An 18,688-nucleotide genomic window follows, 5' to 3' on the forward strand; every position below is an offset into this window, starting at 1 on the left:
AACTGGAGTTCTGGAAAGTTACCAGCCATCATACGGGAATCAAAACGGTCCCCTGCTAAAGCAGGCAGCTCTCTTAACTACTGAGCCATCTTTCCAGCCCCCACAAATGGTTTTTGAGGCAGGGTCTCATGATAGCCCAGGCTGACCTCAGGCTCTGGAGTGCTGTTTGTGAGTGTGAGACATCACAACCAGCCACCTATGGTGAGATTATTTTCCCTGGTTCTGTCACTGCCAATTTCTATGGTCATCAGTCCTTTGAAATCATGACCAGAGGAATATCAGGCTCTGCTTTCATGGTGAGGTTTGGGGACCTATATTCTTGGGCTTCCTAGATGATAGTGATCTGACACTACTGAAGCTGTGAGCCATGACTGTTGTGTACAGTTGTGGCCAGACTGGAATTTAAATCCTGGTTCTGCCACTTGACTGTCCTTGGGCACTTCTTTGGGGAGGTTATCTCTGATTTTAGGGTCAAATGGCATGCATAAGGGGAACAGAAAAAGCAAAATGAAATGATAGATGTTAGGCACGTCACATTAGGGAGTGGCACAAGACGACAGGGTTAGAAGTGGTGGTAATTATCTGTAAAGAGGACCAGCTTGCTTGTCCCACCTTCCTCTTCCTTCTGGGGTCCTCATGAATGAGGAAGGAAATTGGCCCCAGAGCATTCTTGATCACGTTCCTCTCCTGCTCAGGAATCCAGTTTGACTGCCCCTGCCTGCAGTCTGTTCAAGCTGCTGGTTCTGGGCCTGGAGCTCCTGGTTCTTCAAAGCCAGATCAATGGTGTCTTGGAGGATTCTAGCCAGCAGACTGCGGTTATGGTGCTCTGTGGCCAGGGCCTTCTCCTCCCACAGTTCCTGCCAGGCTTGGAATACCTGTGTCCAGATTCAGAGATGCTGGTCAGTCCACCAGCCTTGGCAACAACTCAAGGCCTGTCCTTTTTATCATAACACTAACCTGCAGCAAGTGACATGTCCGGGCTTGGGTGGCCTGCACATACAGGTCATAGAGGGCCACCAGATCCTGCTCTGCTGTGTCCCGCTCTGCTTGCAGGACCTCCACCTGGAGTCTTAGCACTGTCTTCTCCTTGCACTGTCTCTGTCTCTGCTCACAAACCTTCAGAGATAATTTGTACGCCTTCAAGGCTCTGTGATAAATATGTGTGTTCTTGTTTCATTCATAACATCCTTATGAGGAAGTTGCCCTTTTACAGACTTGCAAATAGTGCACCAGGGAAGTAATCTAACCTGTGCAAATTCTCATGGCTAAAGCAGAATGGAGATGAGATAGCACATGCTTTCAACATTTCCTTATCCTCACTGGAGTGAAAGCTGAACTCAAGAGATATAGCACATTGCCTTCTTAGCTTTGCTTCTGACCATGCACTTGCTAGGCTCTAGCCAGACAGAACAATCTGGTTCCCAGAGCTGGTTTGGCCATTGCTCCCCTCTGCTTTGCTTACAGTCTTGGCTTCTCTGAGAATGTGTCCCCGCCACACTATTACATACACAATTTTTAGGCGGGGAACAGGGAGATGAGACAAGGTCTTCTTTATGGGCCATGCTGACCTTGATTTCATAATCCTCCTGCCTGTGCCTCCCAACTGATGGAATCACAGGCCTGCACCACCACACCTGGCCACATGTTTTATTTCTTTTAAACATTTGTTTACTGAATGCCCCTGTGAGGTGCACTAACTGCCCTAGAAGAGCCCAAAGCAATGAATTCCTGGGATGATACCTGATTTTTCCCGAGTCTCTGCTTAGATACCATCTCCTCTAATCCACTCCACCTGAGTAAAGTGTACCCCTTTGTTTCCTTATGCCCATAGCTTCTGCATCATAGCACACAGCACTGAGAATTGCCTCCTCTATAGGCTAAGAGGGCCATTCATATGAACCAGTCAGTTATGATAGATGCTGAATCCTTGCCTGCAGCACAATGCCTGGTCTAGATACAAGGAGCCTCAAGCCCCCTTCTTGTTCCTCCTCACCTCTTCAGTCACCAGGCTTTTGATCTGTTCACCTGCCACGTCCTCTTGCTGCTGCAAATGCTTCAGCTCTTCTTGGATCCAAATTTGGTGTTGCTCTCTCAATTTTTGCCTACGGGCCTGGGCCAGAAAGAACTGCAGAGCCACATCTGGGGTCTGATGGAACTAGAGGGTATCATTTGAGGCTTAGTCAGAAGGCTATGTGTGTATACAGCTTTGGAGTACAGAGCCCAACCTTCCCAACAGAACTTAAATGTCAGGGCTGTTTCCAAGAGCTAACTGGCCTGGAAGAGTATATGGCCTGAGCAGAGACTCAGGAGGCTATGGGTAGAGGGAGAGAAGATACTGGAAGGTACTGGGAGAAGGTTCTGCTGATGGGTGCTGTAGTAAGCCTAAGGATCCCATAACCATAATCTAAGTAGGAAATCAGCTCCTCCCCATGCTCCTCCCCATGCTCCTCCCTCAGAGATCTAGTAATGCTTTGTCAGAAACTTCATATTCCTCCCTGGCATTAGGACAAGGTAAGCAGAGGGCAGGTTAGCTGGGCTTGGGACCCCTTGCCACCCCAAATTTCCAGTTGTCCATGAGGTACCTGAAATATTACTATTACCTGTTCCTCAGAGTCCCTGAAAGGATGCTTTTGATGGAGCCTAGGTCCTAGAAGTCCTATTCCTGACTCTAGAAGAAAATGTAATCACATCAAAGTAGACACACACCTCTAGCTAACTCCCAAGTCCCACACCCATGATGGGGCTTCCTCCTGAAGACCTAGGCTATAGTTTGCTGCTAAATCTACCACCCGCTGAGAAGATATTAAGGAGTGACAGTTCCATACCCACCATTCCTGCCATGAGAATATAGGTTTAGTTCAGGCTTCTGAAATCAGACAGATTATGGGACCGGCTCATTTTCTTAACCATATGATCTCCAGTAAGTGACTAGCCTTCTGAGTCTCCAAGTTCTTTCCATAAAATAGAGCTAATAAAAGTTGTAGAGAGGGCCTGAGGAGATAGCTCAGCTGATAAAGTGCTTGTTGCACAGCATGAGAACCTAAATTCAATCCCCAGCACCTATATAAAAAGACAGGTGTGGTTAGGTGCACTTGTAATCCCAGCACAGGGATGGCAGAAACAGGCAAATACTAGGGTCTTGTTGGCTAGCGAGCCTAGCTTAATAGGTTGAGCCTCAGGTGCCAGTGAGAGACTCTGTCTCAAAAAACAAGATGGATGCCTCCTGAGGACTACCTAAGGTTGACAAAACCCAAGGTTGATTTCTGGCCTCCACAAGTACACATATGCACCCCCCACAAACACACACACAGGAACACACAAGTTGTGGAGAGCATGAATGACAACACAACTAAAGCACATGGCAGCAAGACATTTGCTTTAAAAAAAAATTGGAGGGGGCCTGGAGAGATGGCTCAGTGGTCAAGAACACTTGCTGTTCTTCCAGAGGACCGGGGTTCAATTCCCAGCACCCATATGGTGGCTAACAACCATCCATAACTCAAGTTCTGAGGGATACAACACCCTCTTCTGGCCTCTGTAGGCATTGCACACACGTGGGTCACTTACATGAGGGCAAAACACTCATGCACGTAAAAATTAAAATAATAAAATCTTTTTTAAAAATTAGAGGCTAATGTGCCTAATTCCCATGCCCAAGTCAATAAAAACAGGTTGTAAGTATACAATTGTTAAAAGGGAAAAGGATCATAAGAGGCTGGCTTGGCTGCCTTGCAGAAAATCCTGGAAGACAGGACCCTCTGTTGGACAAGAAAGGCTATGTCCCAGAGGATGAAACAATCACATTGCAATGACTTGAGATTGCCTCTGCTGCTTCTATGTGACCTTGACTATCCTGGGCTATTCATATATCTTCTCTGAGCCTCAGGTTGCTCACCTGACAAGTGGGAGAAATGTCTTCTCTGCTCACAAGACTTCAGCAGCTTGCCTTTAACCTTCAAGAAAGAGTCCAAATGTCTCAGTAGATTTTTAAAGTCTTATGTGACTTGGTCTCTGCCTCCCTCTCCAGTCCTTTCCTGGGCTGCTTATAATCCCCCGGAGATAACAAGAACTTGCTGACTCCAGTTTCTTCCTGTGAGTCTCCCTGCCTAGAATGTTCTTTCCTATCTTTGCTAACCTCCATCAGGAATCACTTCTTCATGAAATCTTCCTTTTTCTCCCTTCTCAAGACTGTGAAATGCCCCCTAGAACCATGTGTTTCTAAGCCTTTCAGAGCACTGATCATGGTGGTGTAATTGTTTCTTCTCATAGATTGAACTTCACAAGGACAGGGAAATCCTAGGGCTGACATAATACTGCACTGGCATGTGGTAAATGGTTAATAAATGTTTTGGAGTAAAAAAATGATTGTAATCTTTTGTAAACAAAAAAGAGGCAGTCTGATGTATAAAAAGCCCCCAAAAGTTTGGATAAGAAATCATACCTGTGGTTCTGGGAGCCTCATAGCCCCATTTCTGGCCCTTTTGGGTGTCTGGCTTCTTAGGCTCCTGGCTTTTATCACCTAAGGAGAAAGTTCTCAGAGTGGGCCATTTCTGATCCAAATGCCCCAAGTTCTCATTTTGCTTACCTGTAGCTCCCAAAGTGCCCTGCCTAGTCGATTAAGCCCACCATCTGTCAAGGTGTCTCCGAGGAGGTCTAAACGCAGGGTCTTAAGGTTGGCCTGGCGGGCCCGGGTCTCCTCTGTTGCATCCCACAGAGTGGGCCTCACCTGTTTCACCTGCATCCTTCTTCCTGAGGCCCCCAACAGAGCAGCCTGGAGCAAACTCAGGGAGCAACCTAGAAAGAGGTGGCACAATGGGTTACTTCTTCCTCTGCATCCCTGAGTACACTACCTATAACACTTGAAATTTCTATCAGGTATTGTTTATCAAAATACTTAACCCTCGCCTGGTGTGGTGGTATAGGTCTGTCACCCTAGCTACTCTGTAGCTGAAGCAGGATAGAAAATTCAAGGACTGTTTGGGCAACTTAATGAGCCTGTCTCAAAATAAAGATTAAAAGATGGGCTGGGGATGTAGCTCAGTGTTAGAGCGCTTGCCTAGCATGTATTAAGGCCCTAGGTTCAAACCCCAGTACAAAAACGAAACAAAAAACAAACAAAAAACCTAACCCCTTTCATTAGACTTTCATATGTGCCTCATGGCACTGTGCTCAGGCTGTTCATGGATTACCTTTTTATCCACAGCATCTCTAATCCATCTGACACCTAAAGCCTGTGTCATTATCAGGACAGCAACTGACCTATAGATAAGTACATGTGTGCCCCTTTCTGCTTTATCTTTGAGGGTGGGAAATGCCCTATCATATCTTTCTCATTCCATAGAGCTGGGCACAGGGGAAGGCCTGGGGACCTATCAACCAAATGAATGTGTTTGTTTGTTACGGAAAATTTCAAACATATACAAAGTATAGAAAATCCATCTACCTACCCAACTCACCTTTAACTGCTACTCTTTCTCTTTAAAGTGTTAGGGATCAGGGGGCTGGAGGGATGGCTCAGCGGTTAAGAGCAATGGCTGCTCTTTCAGAAGACCCAGCACCCACATGGCAGCTAACTACCTTCCGTAACTCCAGTTCCAGGGGATCTGATGCCCTCTTCTGATCCCCTCAGGCATTGCGTGACATGGGTACACCTACCTACATGCAGGCAATACACTCATACACATAAAATAAAAATAATAAATAAAATATTAAAAAATAAAGTGTTAGGGATCAACTCCCAAGGCTTAGCATGCTAGGCAAGTGAATTTACCACTGGGCTATATTCCCAAAAGTATAACATTTGTTATTTTCTAGACCCTGTTTCTTGTTTTTGTTTTTGTTTGAGACTATCTAGCTACGTTGCCCAGGCTGGCTCTGAGTTTGCAGTTCTACCATCTCAGCCTCCTGAGTGCAGAAATTATAGGTGCACACCACCACACCCAGCTTCATTGCCATTCTTCTCTGATCTATATCCCCCTATAATCATATAGTTTCAGAAGCTTTTTTTCTTAGACAGGTCTCACTATGTTGCCCTGGCTGGCTTGGAACTCATTATGCAGACCAGGCTGGCCTTGAACTCACAGAACTCTGCCTCTCTCCTGATTGCCATGATTAAAGGTGTGCACTACCAGGCCAGGCTTAGAAGCTGTATTTGCAATGGGTATATGAAAAAAGGTAAGCATTTTCCGCTCTGTGATCCTTCCTTTCTTCATCTATAAATTAGACCTGCCTCCCTCTCTCATCATTGGTACGTTAGGTCTACATCATTGGGTTTAGTAAGAATTAAAGGTATTATAGCTGGGTATGGTGGTTTACTCCTTCAATCCCAGCATTCAGAATGCCAGTGCAGGAGGACTGCCATAAGTTCAAGATCAGCTTGGGCTACACTGTCTAAATAAAATAAAAATAAAAGAAAGGAGATGGAGAGATGGCTCAGAGATTAAGAGTATTGCTTACTCTCTCAGAGGACCCAGGTTCAATACCCAGCAACTACTTGGCAGCTAACAACCCTTGTAACTCTAGTTCCGGGGGATCTGACGTCCTCTTCTGACCTCTGAGGGCATTGCATGACATGGTGCACCTACCAACATGCAGGCAATACACTCAAACACACAAAATTTAAAAATAAAATATTTTAAAATAATAAAGGAAAGAAAACAATAATGAAAGAAAGATATTAAAATATTTGGTAAGGGGCTAGAGAGATGGCTCATCAGTTAAGAGCACTGGCTGTTCTTCTAGAGGACCTGGGTTCAATTCCCAGCTAACAACTGTCCAGGGGATCAAGCACCTTCTTCTGGCCTCTACAGGCATTGCATGCACATGGTGTACTTCCATACATATAGGCAAAACACTCATACACATAAAATTAAATTTAAAAAATATAAATATATAAACATGATGGATGGATGGACAGATGGATGGATAGATAGATGGGTGGATAGATAGAAAGGAGCCAGAGTGTGGTGGCAAGCACCTATAATCCCAGTACTCAGGAAGCTAAGACAGAAGGATAGTGAGTTCTTGGCTAGCCTGAGCTACATATATACTTCAAGGCCAGCCTGAGCTACATAGGGTGACTCTGTCCTCAAGAAGGAAAAAATAAAACAACAGCTCAGTAAACTGTTGACAACCTCTAAGTGTAAGGAGTTGAGGCTGTTTTTACTATTACCTTTGACTTTTGGCACCCTGACCACAATGGGACCTTGCCGAATGCTGACCCACCCAGAGAATCAAGCTTTGTCCTTGCTTGCTGGAGTTCGCCAGGACTGGTTGGGTAACAGGATGAGGCAAACCTAAGACCAATTCCGAGAGCTTTCTGAAGAACCCTACCCCACCTCAGCCACCTTGGGGGTTCAGGCGAAGAAGTAAACTAGTGTAGTTGTTTCCTTCTAGGAGCCATGAGATGATCCAGGCCAAAGAGCCCTCTTCCTCCTGACCAGCAGCCTCACCAGCCAAAACTTGCAACAGGGGGCAGTTTCTGCTAGAGGGAGGGAAGAAAAGTGATGCCCACTAGTAGATGGGGAGAAACACTAGACAGAATCACGCTGACACAGTCTATTTTCAGCAACGTTTTTGTACCACCAGACAGATTTTCTACTGTGTATAGATCTTTATTTCATTTTATTACTTTTAAATCAATCTGTATCAAAACTTCAATGGAATATTAAAGTTTTTTCAATGGAATATTAAAGTTTTTTCAATGGCCTTTTATTATAAAATCAGAAATGGACTTTTGTAAGTACTAATAATCTTTAATAAAAATATATTTATTTATGTAAATAAAACTGATCTCTCTGTTAAAATAAATATATAAATAATAATGCCAAAAAGTGGAAAAGCCATTCCTGAAATTCATATATAATTTCAAGAACCCTCAGTAGCCAAAATAATGTTGAGTAGACCAAAGGTGGAGGCTCACATTTCCTGGTTGGAGGACTCATATTTTCTGGTTTCAAAACTTGCTGAAGTTTTCAACAGGGGCTGGAGAGATGGCTCAGAAGTTAAGAGCATTGGTTACCCATACAGAGGACCCAAGTTTGGTTCCCAGCACCCACATAGTGGCTAACAACCATATCTAACTCCAGTTCCAGGAAATCCAACTCCCTCTTCTGGCCTCCATGAGCTTTGCACACGTGATGCACTTGCATATGTGCAGGCAAAACACTAATACACATAAAAGAAAAATAAATCAAAAATATTTTTTAAAACTTACTGCATAATGACAGTGATTAAAATTGTATGATATTGACATAAAGATAGCCTTTGAAAATATCTGATACTTTCCATGATTTTTTTTAAAGTACTCAACAAAAGCCAGGCATGGTGACACATGCCTGTAATCCCAGTACTCAGGAGGTAGAGGCAGGAAGATCAGGAGTTCAAGGTCATTCTCAGCTATATACTGAGTATGAGGCCACCCTGGGATACATGAGACCCTGTCTCAAAAATTAATTAAAATAAAATAAAATGGAATTACTATATGACCCAGCTATATCACTTTTCAGTATACATCTAAGATAATTGAAAACATATGTTCAAGCAAAACTTATACAGTAATGTTCATAGTGTCATTATAAGCAATAGCCCAAAGTTGGAATAATTCAATTGTCTATTGGTGGATGAATGGACAAACAAAATGTGGTATATTTACACAATGAAATATCATTTGACCATAGTATAATATTATTTTATTTTTATTTTATTTGTGCATGTGTGTGTGTGTGTGTGTGTTTGTGTATGTGAATGTGAATGTGGGCATGTGTGTGCCACCATGAGCATGTGGAGGTCAGAGGACAACTTTTGGGAGTCAGTTCTCTGGGAATGGACTCTCTCCTTCCACAGTGGGATCCAGGGATCAAACTCAGATTGTCAGACTTGTGATTTTTCCCTGCTGAGCCATCTCACAGTGCTCCTAAATGAGGTTTTGATGTCATGAACCTTGTAAATACTATGCTAAATGAAAAACTCCAGATACAACAAGTCATGTATGGTATGATTCCATTTGTGTGAAAAGCCCAGAATTGGCAAATTTTAGAGAGAGTAATATCAGTGGTTGCCTTGATCTAGGAGTTGAGGGGCAGCATGGGGAATGACAATGAATGGAATCAAGTTTCCTTTTGGGAGTGAGGGAAATCTTCTAAAATTAGTGTTAAAAGATGTCTCATATTTAACTACAGACCAGAAAACAGAGAAGATGAAGTCATAAGAGGAGTTTAAGTGGCAACTTCCTGCTAACCTAACAAAAGAAGAAAGAAAGAAAAAAAACCTCAAAAAACCCAAAACCTGTTCTATATTTCTTTCCTGTATACTGAAGATTGACCATTAAGGTTCCACTGAATTTGGCTTGCAAAACCAACCAACCAAGGACTACCCTCCTATCCTAAGGCTGCCAGTTTGGTGTTGTCTCACCTCTCTTATTAAAGGCCAGTATAGGTTCAATGTAAGTTATTTGCCTGTTCTTCTCCAGAAAGTTTCATTATAAAACACTCAGCTTCTTGCCAGGCATGAGGATGCACATGGGAAATGCAGGAAAGAGGATCAGGAGTACAAGGTTAGCCTCAAAGATAGTGAGTTCAGGCCAGTGTGACATACATGAAACCGAAATAAAAATAAAAGACAAGCACTCGGGGAGGCAAAGGCAGGCGGATCTCTGTGAGTTTGAGGCCAGCCTGGTCTCCATAGTGAATCCAGGACAGCTGGGGCTACAGGGAGACCCTGTCTCAAAAAGACCCCCCAAAAAATAAAATTAAAAAAAAATAAATAAATGATAAATTTTAAATGTGAGGGGCTGGAGAGATGGCTCAGCACTTACAAGCACCAATTGCTCTTGCAGAGGACCAGAGTTCGATTCCCAGCACCCACATGGCAGCTAATAGCCATCTATAACTCCAGTTCCAGGGGATTTCAATGCCCTCTTCTGACTCTGCAGGCATTGCATGATACGGGTGCACTCACATACATGCAATACACTCATACACATAAAATAAAATAATAAATTAAAAAATTTTAATGTGAAAATACTGTTCTAGTTTGTTTTTCTGTTGCTGTAATTAAAACCTATGACCCAAAGCAACTTGGGCTAGAAAGGATTTATTTAATCTTAACCTCCAGGTTATTGTTCATCATTGACAGATCTAAGGGCAGAAACTCAGGGCAGGAATCTGGAGAACTGAACCATGAACCATGAAGAAAGGTTGTTTACTTGCCTGGTGCTCAGTTAGCTTTTTTTTTTTTTAGTTTTATTTATTATTTTTATTTTATGTGTATGAGTGTACTGCCTGCATGAATGTGAGTGCACCTGTATTGTGCAATGCTGTGGAGGTCAGAAGAGGGCTTCAGATTCTCCTGGAATTGGAGCTGTAGATGGCTATTAGCTGCCATGTGGGTGCTGGGAATCGAACTCCAGTCCTCTGTAAGAGCACCTGGTGCTCTTAACTGCTGAGCCATCTCTCCAGCCCCTCAGCTAGCTTTTTTGATACAGTTTGGTCCCACCTGCCTAGTGATGGTGTGGCCCACAGTGGTCTAGGCCCTCCCATATCAATCATCAATCAAGACAGCCTCTCACAGACATGGCCACAGGTCAATCTGATAGAGGCAGTTCTTCAGTTGAGGTTCCCCTCCCCCAGACAGTGTCAAGCTGACAATGAAAACTAACCAGCACAGGGGCTAGAGAGAGGGCTCAGTGGTTAAGAGCACTGGCTGCTCTTGCAGAGGACCTGGGTTTGGTTCACAGCACCCACGTGGCAGCTAACAACCATCATAACTCCAGTTCCAGGGGATCTGGTGCCCTCTTCTGACCTCCTTGGGCACTACATGACGTGGGTGCACTTACATGCACGCAGGCAATACCCTCCTACACATAAAAAATAATTAAATATTAAAGAAAGAAAACCAACCAGGGGCCTGGAGAGATGGCTCAGTGGTTAAGAGCACTGACTGCTCTTGCAGAGGACCCAGGTTCGATTCCCAGCACCCACATGGTGGCTACAAACTGTCCTTAACTCCAGTTCCAGGGGAATCTGAAGCCCTCTTCTGACCTCCACAGCATTGCACAACACGGGCGCACTCACATACATGCAGGCAATACACTCATACACATAAAATAAAAATAATAAAATATATATTTAAAAAAAGAAAACCACTGAAGAAAAAAACTTCTAGTGGATGAAGCAGGCTGGGGTCCATCCCAAACTTGCAGTCAGACTTCACAGTGTCATTCAACTGGTGCTGGCTTTAGAGGCATGAAAGATGCAAGAGTGAAGGGGTCTTCAGTTCTTCCTCTGCAGTTTCAGAGAGCCACAAATGCCAGGCAACTGGCCTTGAACTCATAGAGATCCATCTGCCTGCCTCTGCCTCCCGAGTGCTGGGACTACAGGCATGCACCACCACGCCTGGCTTGGTCCTTTTATTTTTGGTTAACATCTGTAACAGCCTTCTGTTTCATCAGTCACTTGATTTCTAACGTTTGATTAAACATCAGATGGCTGTGATCAGTGCACAACTTTGTGAGTACACTAAAAGCCACCAAGGGGTTGGGGATTTAGCATGTGCAAAGGTCCTCAGCTTCAGGGGAAAAAGTCACTGAATTATATATTTTAAGAAAATAGACTTGGGCTGGAGAGATGGCTCAGTGGTCAAAAGCACACACTGCTCTTGCAGAGGACCTGAGTTCAGTTTCCACCATCCACACTGGACAGCTAACAACTACCTGTAACTCCATCTTTAGGGGATAAGCTCCTCTGGCCTATATGGGCACTGCACACATGTGTGTACCCCCCATACACATACATATAATTAAAAATAATAAAAATATTTTTAAAAAAGAGAATGAACTTTATGATATGTAAATTATATTTCAGTGTAGGTGGGCTTGAGTGTTTGTTCATTTGTTTGTCTGAGATAAAGTTTCTTTTGTAGCCTATGCTGGCCTTGAACTCAGATCCTCCTGCCTCACCTTCTAATTTTGGAATACAGGTGTGTGTTGCTACCAGAATTTAGGTTCTTTTTTCTCCTTTTTTGTTTCTATTTTGTTTTTAGATACTTCTGAATTTGGCAGTATTCCCATTATATTACACATTTTGCAAATTGGCTTGCAATGATTATTTGCTGTGACACTTGAGGCCTTCATTCCTTTTTAGCATTGAGGGGAAGGCATGATGTGGGGCATGAAGAATGGCTGGCTTCTTGGGGATTTTCCAATCTCAGCTTTGGACATTTAGATTCACATCCATACTTCTGCCCCCATCTCACCTCCCAATGCAACCAGAAGACCCCCTTGAACTTACAAGGCTCTTGGAAGCTGCAGGATTCTCAAGGTACCTCGCCACACTCGCTGGGTCTCAGACCTCTCAGGAGGGTTGGGCCCAGGGCAGGACATGGTGAGAGTAAGCAGAGAGCAGGTCCTACAGAAGACAGAGCAGGCTCAGGATTGACACCTGGGGACTGGGCAGGGTTGGGGGCGTGGAACAGTAGAGGTGACCTCTTGTCCTCACCTGCCTTCACTCCCTGCAGCCTGCAAGTACAGCTCAGAGGCAGCTTGTGAGTCAGACACCTCAATTTCACTGGCATTTTCCACCACCCTGGAGGAAGAGGAAGCTCTTCAGCATCAGTGCTCTTCAGAAACTCCTAGAATCTCTGTGTGGGAAGCCCATAACAGTGTCCATAGCCCATAAGAATTATGCCAAAGGCTGCAGCCTCAGTATACTTCCTTAAATATCTCTCATATTCCTAACCTAATGTTTCCTCCTGTGATATCTCCAGGGAGGGATACTAGTTAGCTGGGGTTATCTCCATTTCACAGATGGAGAAACTGCCTAGTGAAGTACTCAAAATCACTCCATGTGATACTGGGCTGAGTCAAGCCATGAATGTGGGCAGGGAGTTGAAGAAGAATTGGGGTAAGAGGAATAAGATGTATAGGATCTGGGATAAAGGGAGGAGGGTAGGAAGGGGTTCTAGGAGAGACCCAGGCCCTATAGGCATGACTCAAAGCCCAGGGCTTTGTTCTCCTGGGATGACAAGAGTAGAAATCTCCAAAGTCTTAGCTTGCAGGAGTCATTGCTACTTTTAGGCAAGCACCCTTACCCCAATGGTCCCTGAACACTTACAAGCCGACAGGGGCCACATCCAGGACTGGCAGTTCCTCCCATCCTGGGGAGAGCAGGTCCTGGGTCTGCCCACTGGGACTGATCTGAGATCACACAAAGGCATTTGTTAAAAACTGAGCCTTTCCCTTCCCATGGGTCCCATGGGCTAAGCAGAGAGGAAGAGTTTGCCATTGACAGATGGTGTATAAAGGAGGCCCCAGAGAGGCAGACTCCTAATTGAGTAGCAGAGTGGGGCTGGCTGCAATCTGTTCTCACTCCCCACAAGCCCCGGGCTGTTTCTGTGGTGTCACATTGCTCCGCCTCCCCAGTTCTCCCTTGGCCCCTTCCTCTAGTGATCTCACCTGTACCAAGCTAAGAGTACTAAATACATGGTCAGAACAGCAGAAGGGCAGGGCTTCCTCAAACAGCATCCGCAGCAGCTGAAGTGGAGACAGGGACTCAGTGTGGAATGAGAAAGCATCAATCTGTCCTACGGCATTTCCTGAGATGACGCCTGTAACATGCCCTGTGCTGGTACTGGGTACATAGTGAGCAGAACAGGAGCCATGCCAGCCCTCACATTCCCAGCAATCCAGATAAAGAAGCAAATATTTTCCATGGGACGTGCTGTTGCTGGGCAGGAGGTGTGGTAAGGTTCTGAGGCAGCTATGCTGATTTGGGGGCATTTTGATGAAGTCACAACAGCAAAGTTTTCAAGTGTGATATTATTGCCAACAAGTATGGGAATTAGTCCTTCTGATCTTTACATGCCACCCCTCCCTGACTCTGATGCCATCAGCCCAAGACTCCCATTATTATGGAATTTGGGGTCACAGGCTATTCCCTAAGAAGCCAGGTTCAGCTATCCATCTTTGAGAAGCCAATTAAAACAGCCAGAGTGATAGTAAAAAGTCAGAAAAAGATTTATTCAAAGTAGCCACTTTGGAAAGAGGGACAAAGAGATTCAGTGACCTCCTCAAGTTCATCTTCAGGGTCCTGAAATGAAATTCCTGGGTGGAAATTCCGGTTTCTTAAGGTCCATTGTTTCAACAATCTAATAGATTGAGGGACAAGCATCTTTTTAGAATATACTGATTTCTACCAGGCTGGTTACACTTTTTTCTGACCATCCAATAGCTGCATGAAGTAACCCTGGTAAAATGTCCTGCATGGATCACAGGGTGTCATAGGAAGCCCAGGAGGTCTCTAGGCCTGTGGTGAGCATGCAAAGATTTCTCAAGGTCTCCCAGGAGACCTATGCATTGTGGATCTTGGCTCCTCACCTGAGGCACAAACCGGGGTGCCTCTGTTTCGCAGCCCTGGAGCATCAAGGCTACATTGTACCCTCTGCCCACTGAGGCCAGTAGAGGCTGGACTTGGGCCAACAGCTCCTGCTCTGCTTCCTATAGGGAGACACAAGCACATTCCTGTCAGGTAAACTGTAACAGCCTGCCCTGAGCAAAAGGACTGGAGATCAGTCAAAATCCTAGGATACAGTGGCCTGAGGACTCCCATCCTCCTCACATAACTCTCTCAGAACCCCCTACCTGAGCGGCATCAGGCCCCAGGACTCTGTCAAAGGTGAAACATTGTTCCTATAAGAGTGGCTGGAATCAGTAATGACATTCCCATCTTCCCCTGCCGCCCCCTCTCCCCCATCCTGCCTTATCTACCTGAGGCTCCAGCGTTCCTGGATGAAGTAGACGAATGTTCTTGGGCCCCTCCAGAAGAAGTGTGGGACCATGGGTCTCCTCTGGGCCTGAGAGAGGTATACAGTATATTAGCTTTCATGAGAGAACAGGAGGTCCTGAGTCTTGCTCACAGCCTGAGTTTCTGACCTGAGCAGACTTAGTCCTGTCTCTTCCAAGAGGTTCTCCTGGCTTCCCTCCTTCAGGCTTTCTTTTTTCTTTTCTTCTTGAATGTAGTAGTGGGAATTGAACTTGGGGGCTTACACATGCTAGACAAGTGCTCTACCATTGAGCCATATTCCTAGGCACCCCCCCACCTTTGAGACAGTTCCTATGTAGTTGAGGCTGGCCTAGAATTTGGTTATATAGCCAAGGATGACCTTGAACTTCTCCTCCTGCCTCCACCTCCCAGTGCTGAGATTACAAGTGTGTGCCACTACATATAGTTTGTGTAGTGTGGGGATTAAACCTAGGGTGTCATGCAGGCCAGGCAAGCACCACCTGAGCTACAGCCTCAGATCTCATCAAAGCTTCTTTTGTTAAAAAAATATTTTATTTATTATTTTTATTTTATGTGTACGAGTGTACTGCCTGCATGTATGTGAGTGCACCCATGTCGTGCAATACCACGGAGGTCAGAAGAGGGCTTTGGATTCCCCTGGAACTGGAGTTAAGGATGGTTTGTAGCCACCATGTGGGTGCTGGGAATCGAACCCGGGTCCTCTGCAAGAGCAGTCTCTTAACCGCTGAGCCATCTCTCTAGCCCCTCATCAAAGCTTCTTACCTGATCTCCAACCTGGCTCCACTTCTACCACCACGATCAGTTTGGTAGGCGGCATGGGAGAAACCGCATGAGCCCCTTGAGGACACAGAGCAGCCTGGTCCATGGCAGCCTTCGTGTTCACCACCTCTCCAGGCTCAATGGCTTCTGAGTCTCTCAAATTCCCCTTAATAATTCATGTCCCTCATCTGAGAGCCAAGGGGTGGGGGTCAGTGGCTCTGGATGGATAACCTCTCAAAGGAAGTGACACTCCCCTCTTTTCTGAGAATACTCCCCAGAGGTTTTCTTTTTCTTTTTCTTTTTCTTTTTCCCCCTTTATGAAAACTTCCAAACAGATATAATGGTGGAGAGAACAGTAAAATCAATCTTTAGGTGCCCAGTCTCATCAGTTACCAACTTCTGGCCTGTCTTATTTCTTTGGTTCCCTTCCCAATCTAATGGGTTACTTTGAAATGATTCCCTGGCATCCTATTTCATAGCTATTTCCCCATATATTTCTTTTGTTTTAGTGTGGGGTTTTTTGTTTTGTTTTGTTTTGCTTGTTTAGACAGGGTCTCCCTGTAGCCCCCAGGTGGCCTGGAACTCACTGTGTAGACCAGACTGCCCTCCATCTCACAGAAATCTACCTGCCTCTGCCTCATAAGTGCTGGGATTAAAGGTATGTACCACCATGCCTAGCTTTTTTTTTGTTATTTAATTTAGTTATTTAATGTGCATGAGTGTTTTGCCTGCATGTGTAAGTGCACCCACACAAGCCTTAAACCAATGTGCTGTGAGCCACTGCTCCAGCCTTTCCTCATTTTATTTTGAGACAGGGCTAGCCTTGAACTAGCTAAGAAGCTGAGGATGACTTTGAACTTTTGATTCTCTTGCTTCCTCTCTCAAGTGCTGGGATTACAAGATTGAACAACCCTGACCAGCTTTTCCCTTCATTTTAGACAACAGGTGTTTTGATTGCTTGCTGGAGCTCTCTACTAAACCATCAATTTAAAGATAATGGGGCTGGAGAGATGGCTTAGCCGTTAAGAACATTTGCTGTTCTTCCAGAGGACCTGGGTTCAATTCCCAGCACCCTCAGGGTGGCTAATGACCATTGGTAACTCCAGTTCCAGGGTATCTGACACCCTCTTCTGGCGTTTGTGGGCATTGCATGTATGTACACTTTTTTTTTTTTGGTCTTTTTGAGACAGGGTCTCCTTGTAGCCCCAGCTGTCCTGGAACTCATTATGTAGACCAGGCTGGCCTTGAACACACAGATATCCCCCTGCCTCTGCCTCCCGAGTGCTGGGATTAAAGGCATGTGCCACCATGCCTGACTCTTTGCATGTAGTACATTTATATATATGCAGGCAAAAACACTCATACACATAAAAAGAAAAATAATAAAATATTTTAAAGATAATATGCAACATAACATGTCCACTTGATATATCTCTTTGCCCACTGTCATTCACTGTGTGCTGTAAAATATGATTCTTGGTCTGAAAAAAAATGTAACATCATGGCCTGAATTGATGTAATACCTTTTCCCCCCACATTTACTAGTATTTTGAGTATTTGAATCTATTACCACTGAGTGTGTAAAGCCCAGCTAAAACGCACATCTATTCCTGTCAGGACCATTTGTAGCCCCCAGAGTTGCCAGCATTGGTTCAGTGTAATTCACTTGCCAGCTTTGTGTGGCCTTCCCTTGTGAGGGGGGCTCTGCCTTAAAGCCACCTACAGACTCTGTCTCTTGTTGGCAGAAAAAACAGTTCTTGATGACATTTTGTTCTTCAAAGGATGCAAGAATAGATGTCCACATATCTGCAGTGTCCTACTATTACTGGAGGGAGTCTCGGGTGTCCCATGATACAATGTCCAGATTCTTTATGTCTCAAACAACAAATTGGACAGGACACGGAGTATTAGTAAATATAGAATGTATTAAAAGAGAGAGTGGGCTGGGCATGGTGGCACAATACCTTTAGTCCCAGTACTCTGGAGGCAGAGGCTGGCAGATCCCTGTGAGTTCAAGGCCAGCTTGGTCTACATAGTGAGTTTCATGCCAGCTGGGGCTACAGGGAGACCCTGTTTCAAATAAAAATAAATAAATAAAAGAGAGAGAGAGTGGAAGCATAGAGTGCGCTCCACAGAAAGGGAGCAGGCTCGAGCAGGTGCTCAAAGGAAGAGCCCCAAGTTCTTTTCTGGGGTTCTTTATAAACAGTTTGGGTGGAAGTGAGGCAGGAGAGAGAGGCAGGACAAATTATGAAGACATGAGCCAGGAGAGGGGCTCTCACCCAGGAATCCTGTCGAAGGCACTGGACAACAGAGAAGCAAGAATTCCAGCACAAGTTACAACCGCGTACAGCGTTTCTCCATCCCCAGCTGTAAACCTGAAATTTTCTAGGGGTCTCATCAGAAACCACTTACAGAGGAGGGACATGTACTAGCCCCCCTGTGCAGTTCTAGCGGCTCCTGGTTTCACTTTAGCTAAGATTATGGTTCCATTCAAGGCATCTTCAGAGCCACCATATAATTTCACTCATCAAGAAAGAGAGAAATGGGGGAGCGGGAGGGGGAGGGTTTCTTAGCAACCTTTCGAGACCTAACTTGAGAGCTAACAACATGGTATGTACGACTGATACTAAGACAATTCATTGTGCCTCTGCCTTGAGGAGCCCACTTGGGTTATATCTGACTTCCCTCCCCTCTCAGGAAGCACATACCTAACTCGAGCGCCCTTTTACCTCTTGCTCAACCTTCCACCTCTGTTTCAAATTGGAGCGGCCTAAAATTCTTTCCTGCTTGAAGCCACCAGTCCTGGTTTGGCCTGAGTCAAGGTCACTGAAAAATTAGGGGAATTCCTTAGGCTGCTGAGGGTGGCAGTGTGGAGCTAGGTATCTGTCCCAAGACAGCTGACAGAGGGAGGAGTTGATCTTCCGGGGCGGGAATGGGGTGGATCCTTACCCTGATTGAAGGTCTCGCATAAGTTTGTGTCGTGTGCGCATGCGCGGGTGTAATTTTAAGCATATGTACGCCCAGTCATACATATACATAAGATAGGGATTTTCTTCTAACAAAGTACTTCAAGAACAGATTCGCAACCTCTGTGCTTGCGCCCAGTATTGGTATAAGTTGGCCTTATTTGC

At 45.0% G+C, this 18,688-nt stretch overlaps 1 protein-coding gene across 5 annotated transcripts; it reads right to left on the minus strand.

Moving 5' to 3' along the window:
* Positions 1-4: 4 nt before the first annotated feature.
* On the minus strand, positions 5-18,431 carry LOC103736093. Of its 5 annotated transcripts, XM_029564662.1 has the most exons (17): positions 18,266-18,431; positions 15,561-15,745; positions 14,762-14,847; positions 14,636-14,683; positions 14,372-14,491; positions 13,451-13,528; positions 13,110-13,192; positions 12,495-12,581; positions 12,288-12,404; positions 7,347-7,483; positions 4,586-4,794; positions 4,442-4,519; positions 3,896-3,953; positions 2,601-2,668; positions 1,994-2,155; positions 958-1,116; positions 5-875 (listed from the first exon to the last, which is right to left on the minus strand). In XM_029564662.1, exons 2-17 carry the CDS (start codon positions 15,661-15,663, stop codon positions 675-677), a joined length of 1,794 nt encoding a protein of 597 aa, XP_029420522.1. In that variant the 5' UTR covers positions 15,664-15,745; positions 18,266-18,431; the 3' UTR covers positions 5-674. The 5 variants fall into 5 exon arrangements, with proteins under 5 accessions (XP_029420522.1, XP_029420525.1, XP_029420523.1 ...); XM_029564665.1 differs by lacking the exon at positions 15,561-15,745 and having other exon boundaries at positions 18,266-18,273; XM_029564663.1 differs by lacking the exon at positions 18,266-18,431 and having other exon boundaries at positions 7,347-7,480; positions 15,561-16,102.
* Between the last annotated feature and the right edge of the window lie 257 nt (positions 18,432-18,688).

The sequence above is a fragment of the Nannospalax galili genome, unplaced genomic scaffold, assembly GCF_000622305.1.
Source record: "Nannospalax galili isolate Female #2095 unplaced genomic scaffold, S.galili_v1.0 scaffold1077, whole genome shotgun sequence".
In the NCBI taxonomy this organism is placed as follows: Eukaryota; Metazoa; Chordata; class Mammalia; order Rodentia; family Spalacidae; genus Nannospalax; species Nannospalax galili.

What these genes read in the sequence shown, in the direction of transcription:
- LOC103736093 (XM_029564662.1), bottom strand. Translation starts at nt 15,663, where the DNA reads ATGGACCAGGCTGCTCTGTGTCCTCAAGGGGCTCATGCGGTTTCTCCC. An exon ending in CAGGAACGCTGGAGCCTCAG is followed by an intron (nt 14,684 to 14,761) that starts GTAGATAAGGCA and finishes CCACTCTTATAG; the next exon opens with GAACAATGTTTCACCTTTGA. An exon ending in TGGGGCCTGATGCCGCTCAG is followed by an intron (nt 14,492 to 14,635) that starts GTAGGGGGTTCT and finishes GTCTCCCTATAG; the next exon opens with GAAGCAGAGCAGGAGCTGTT.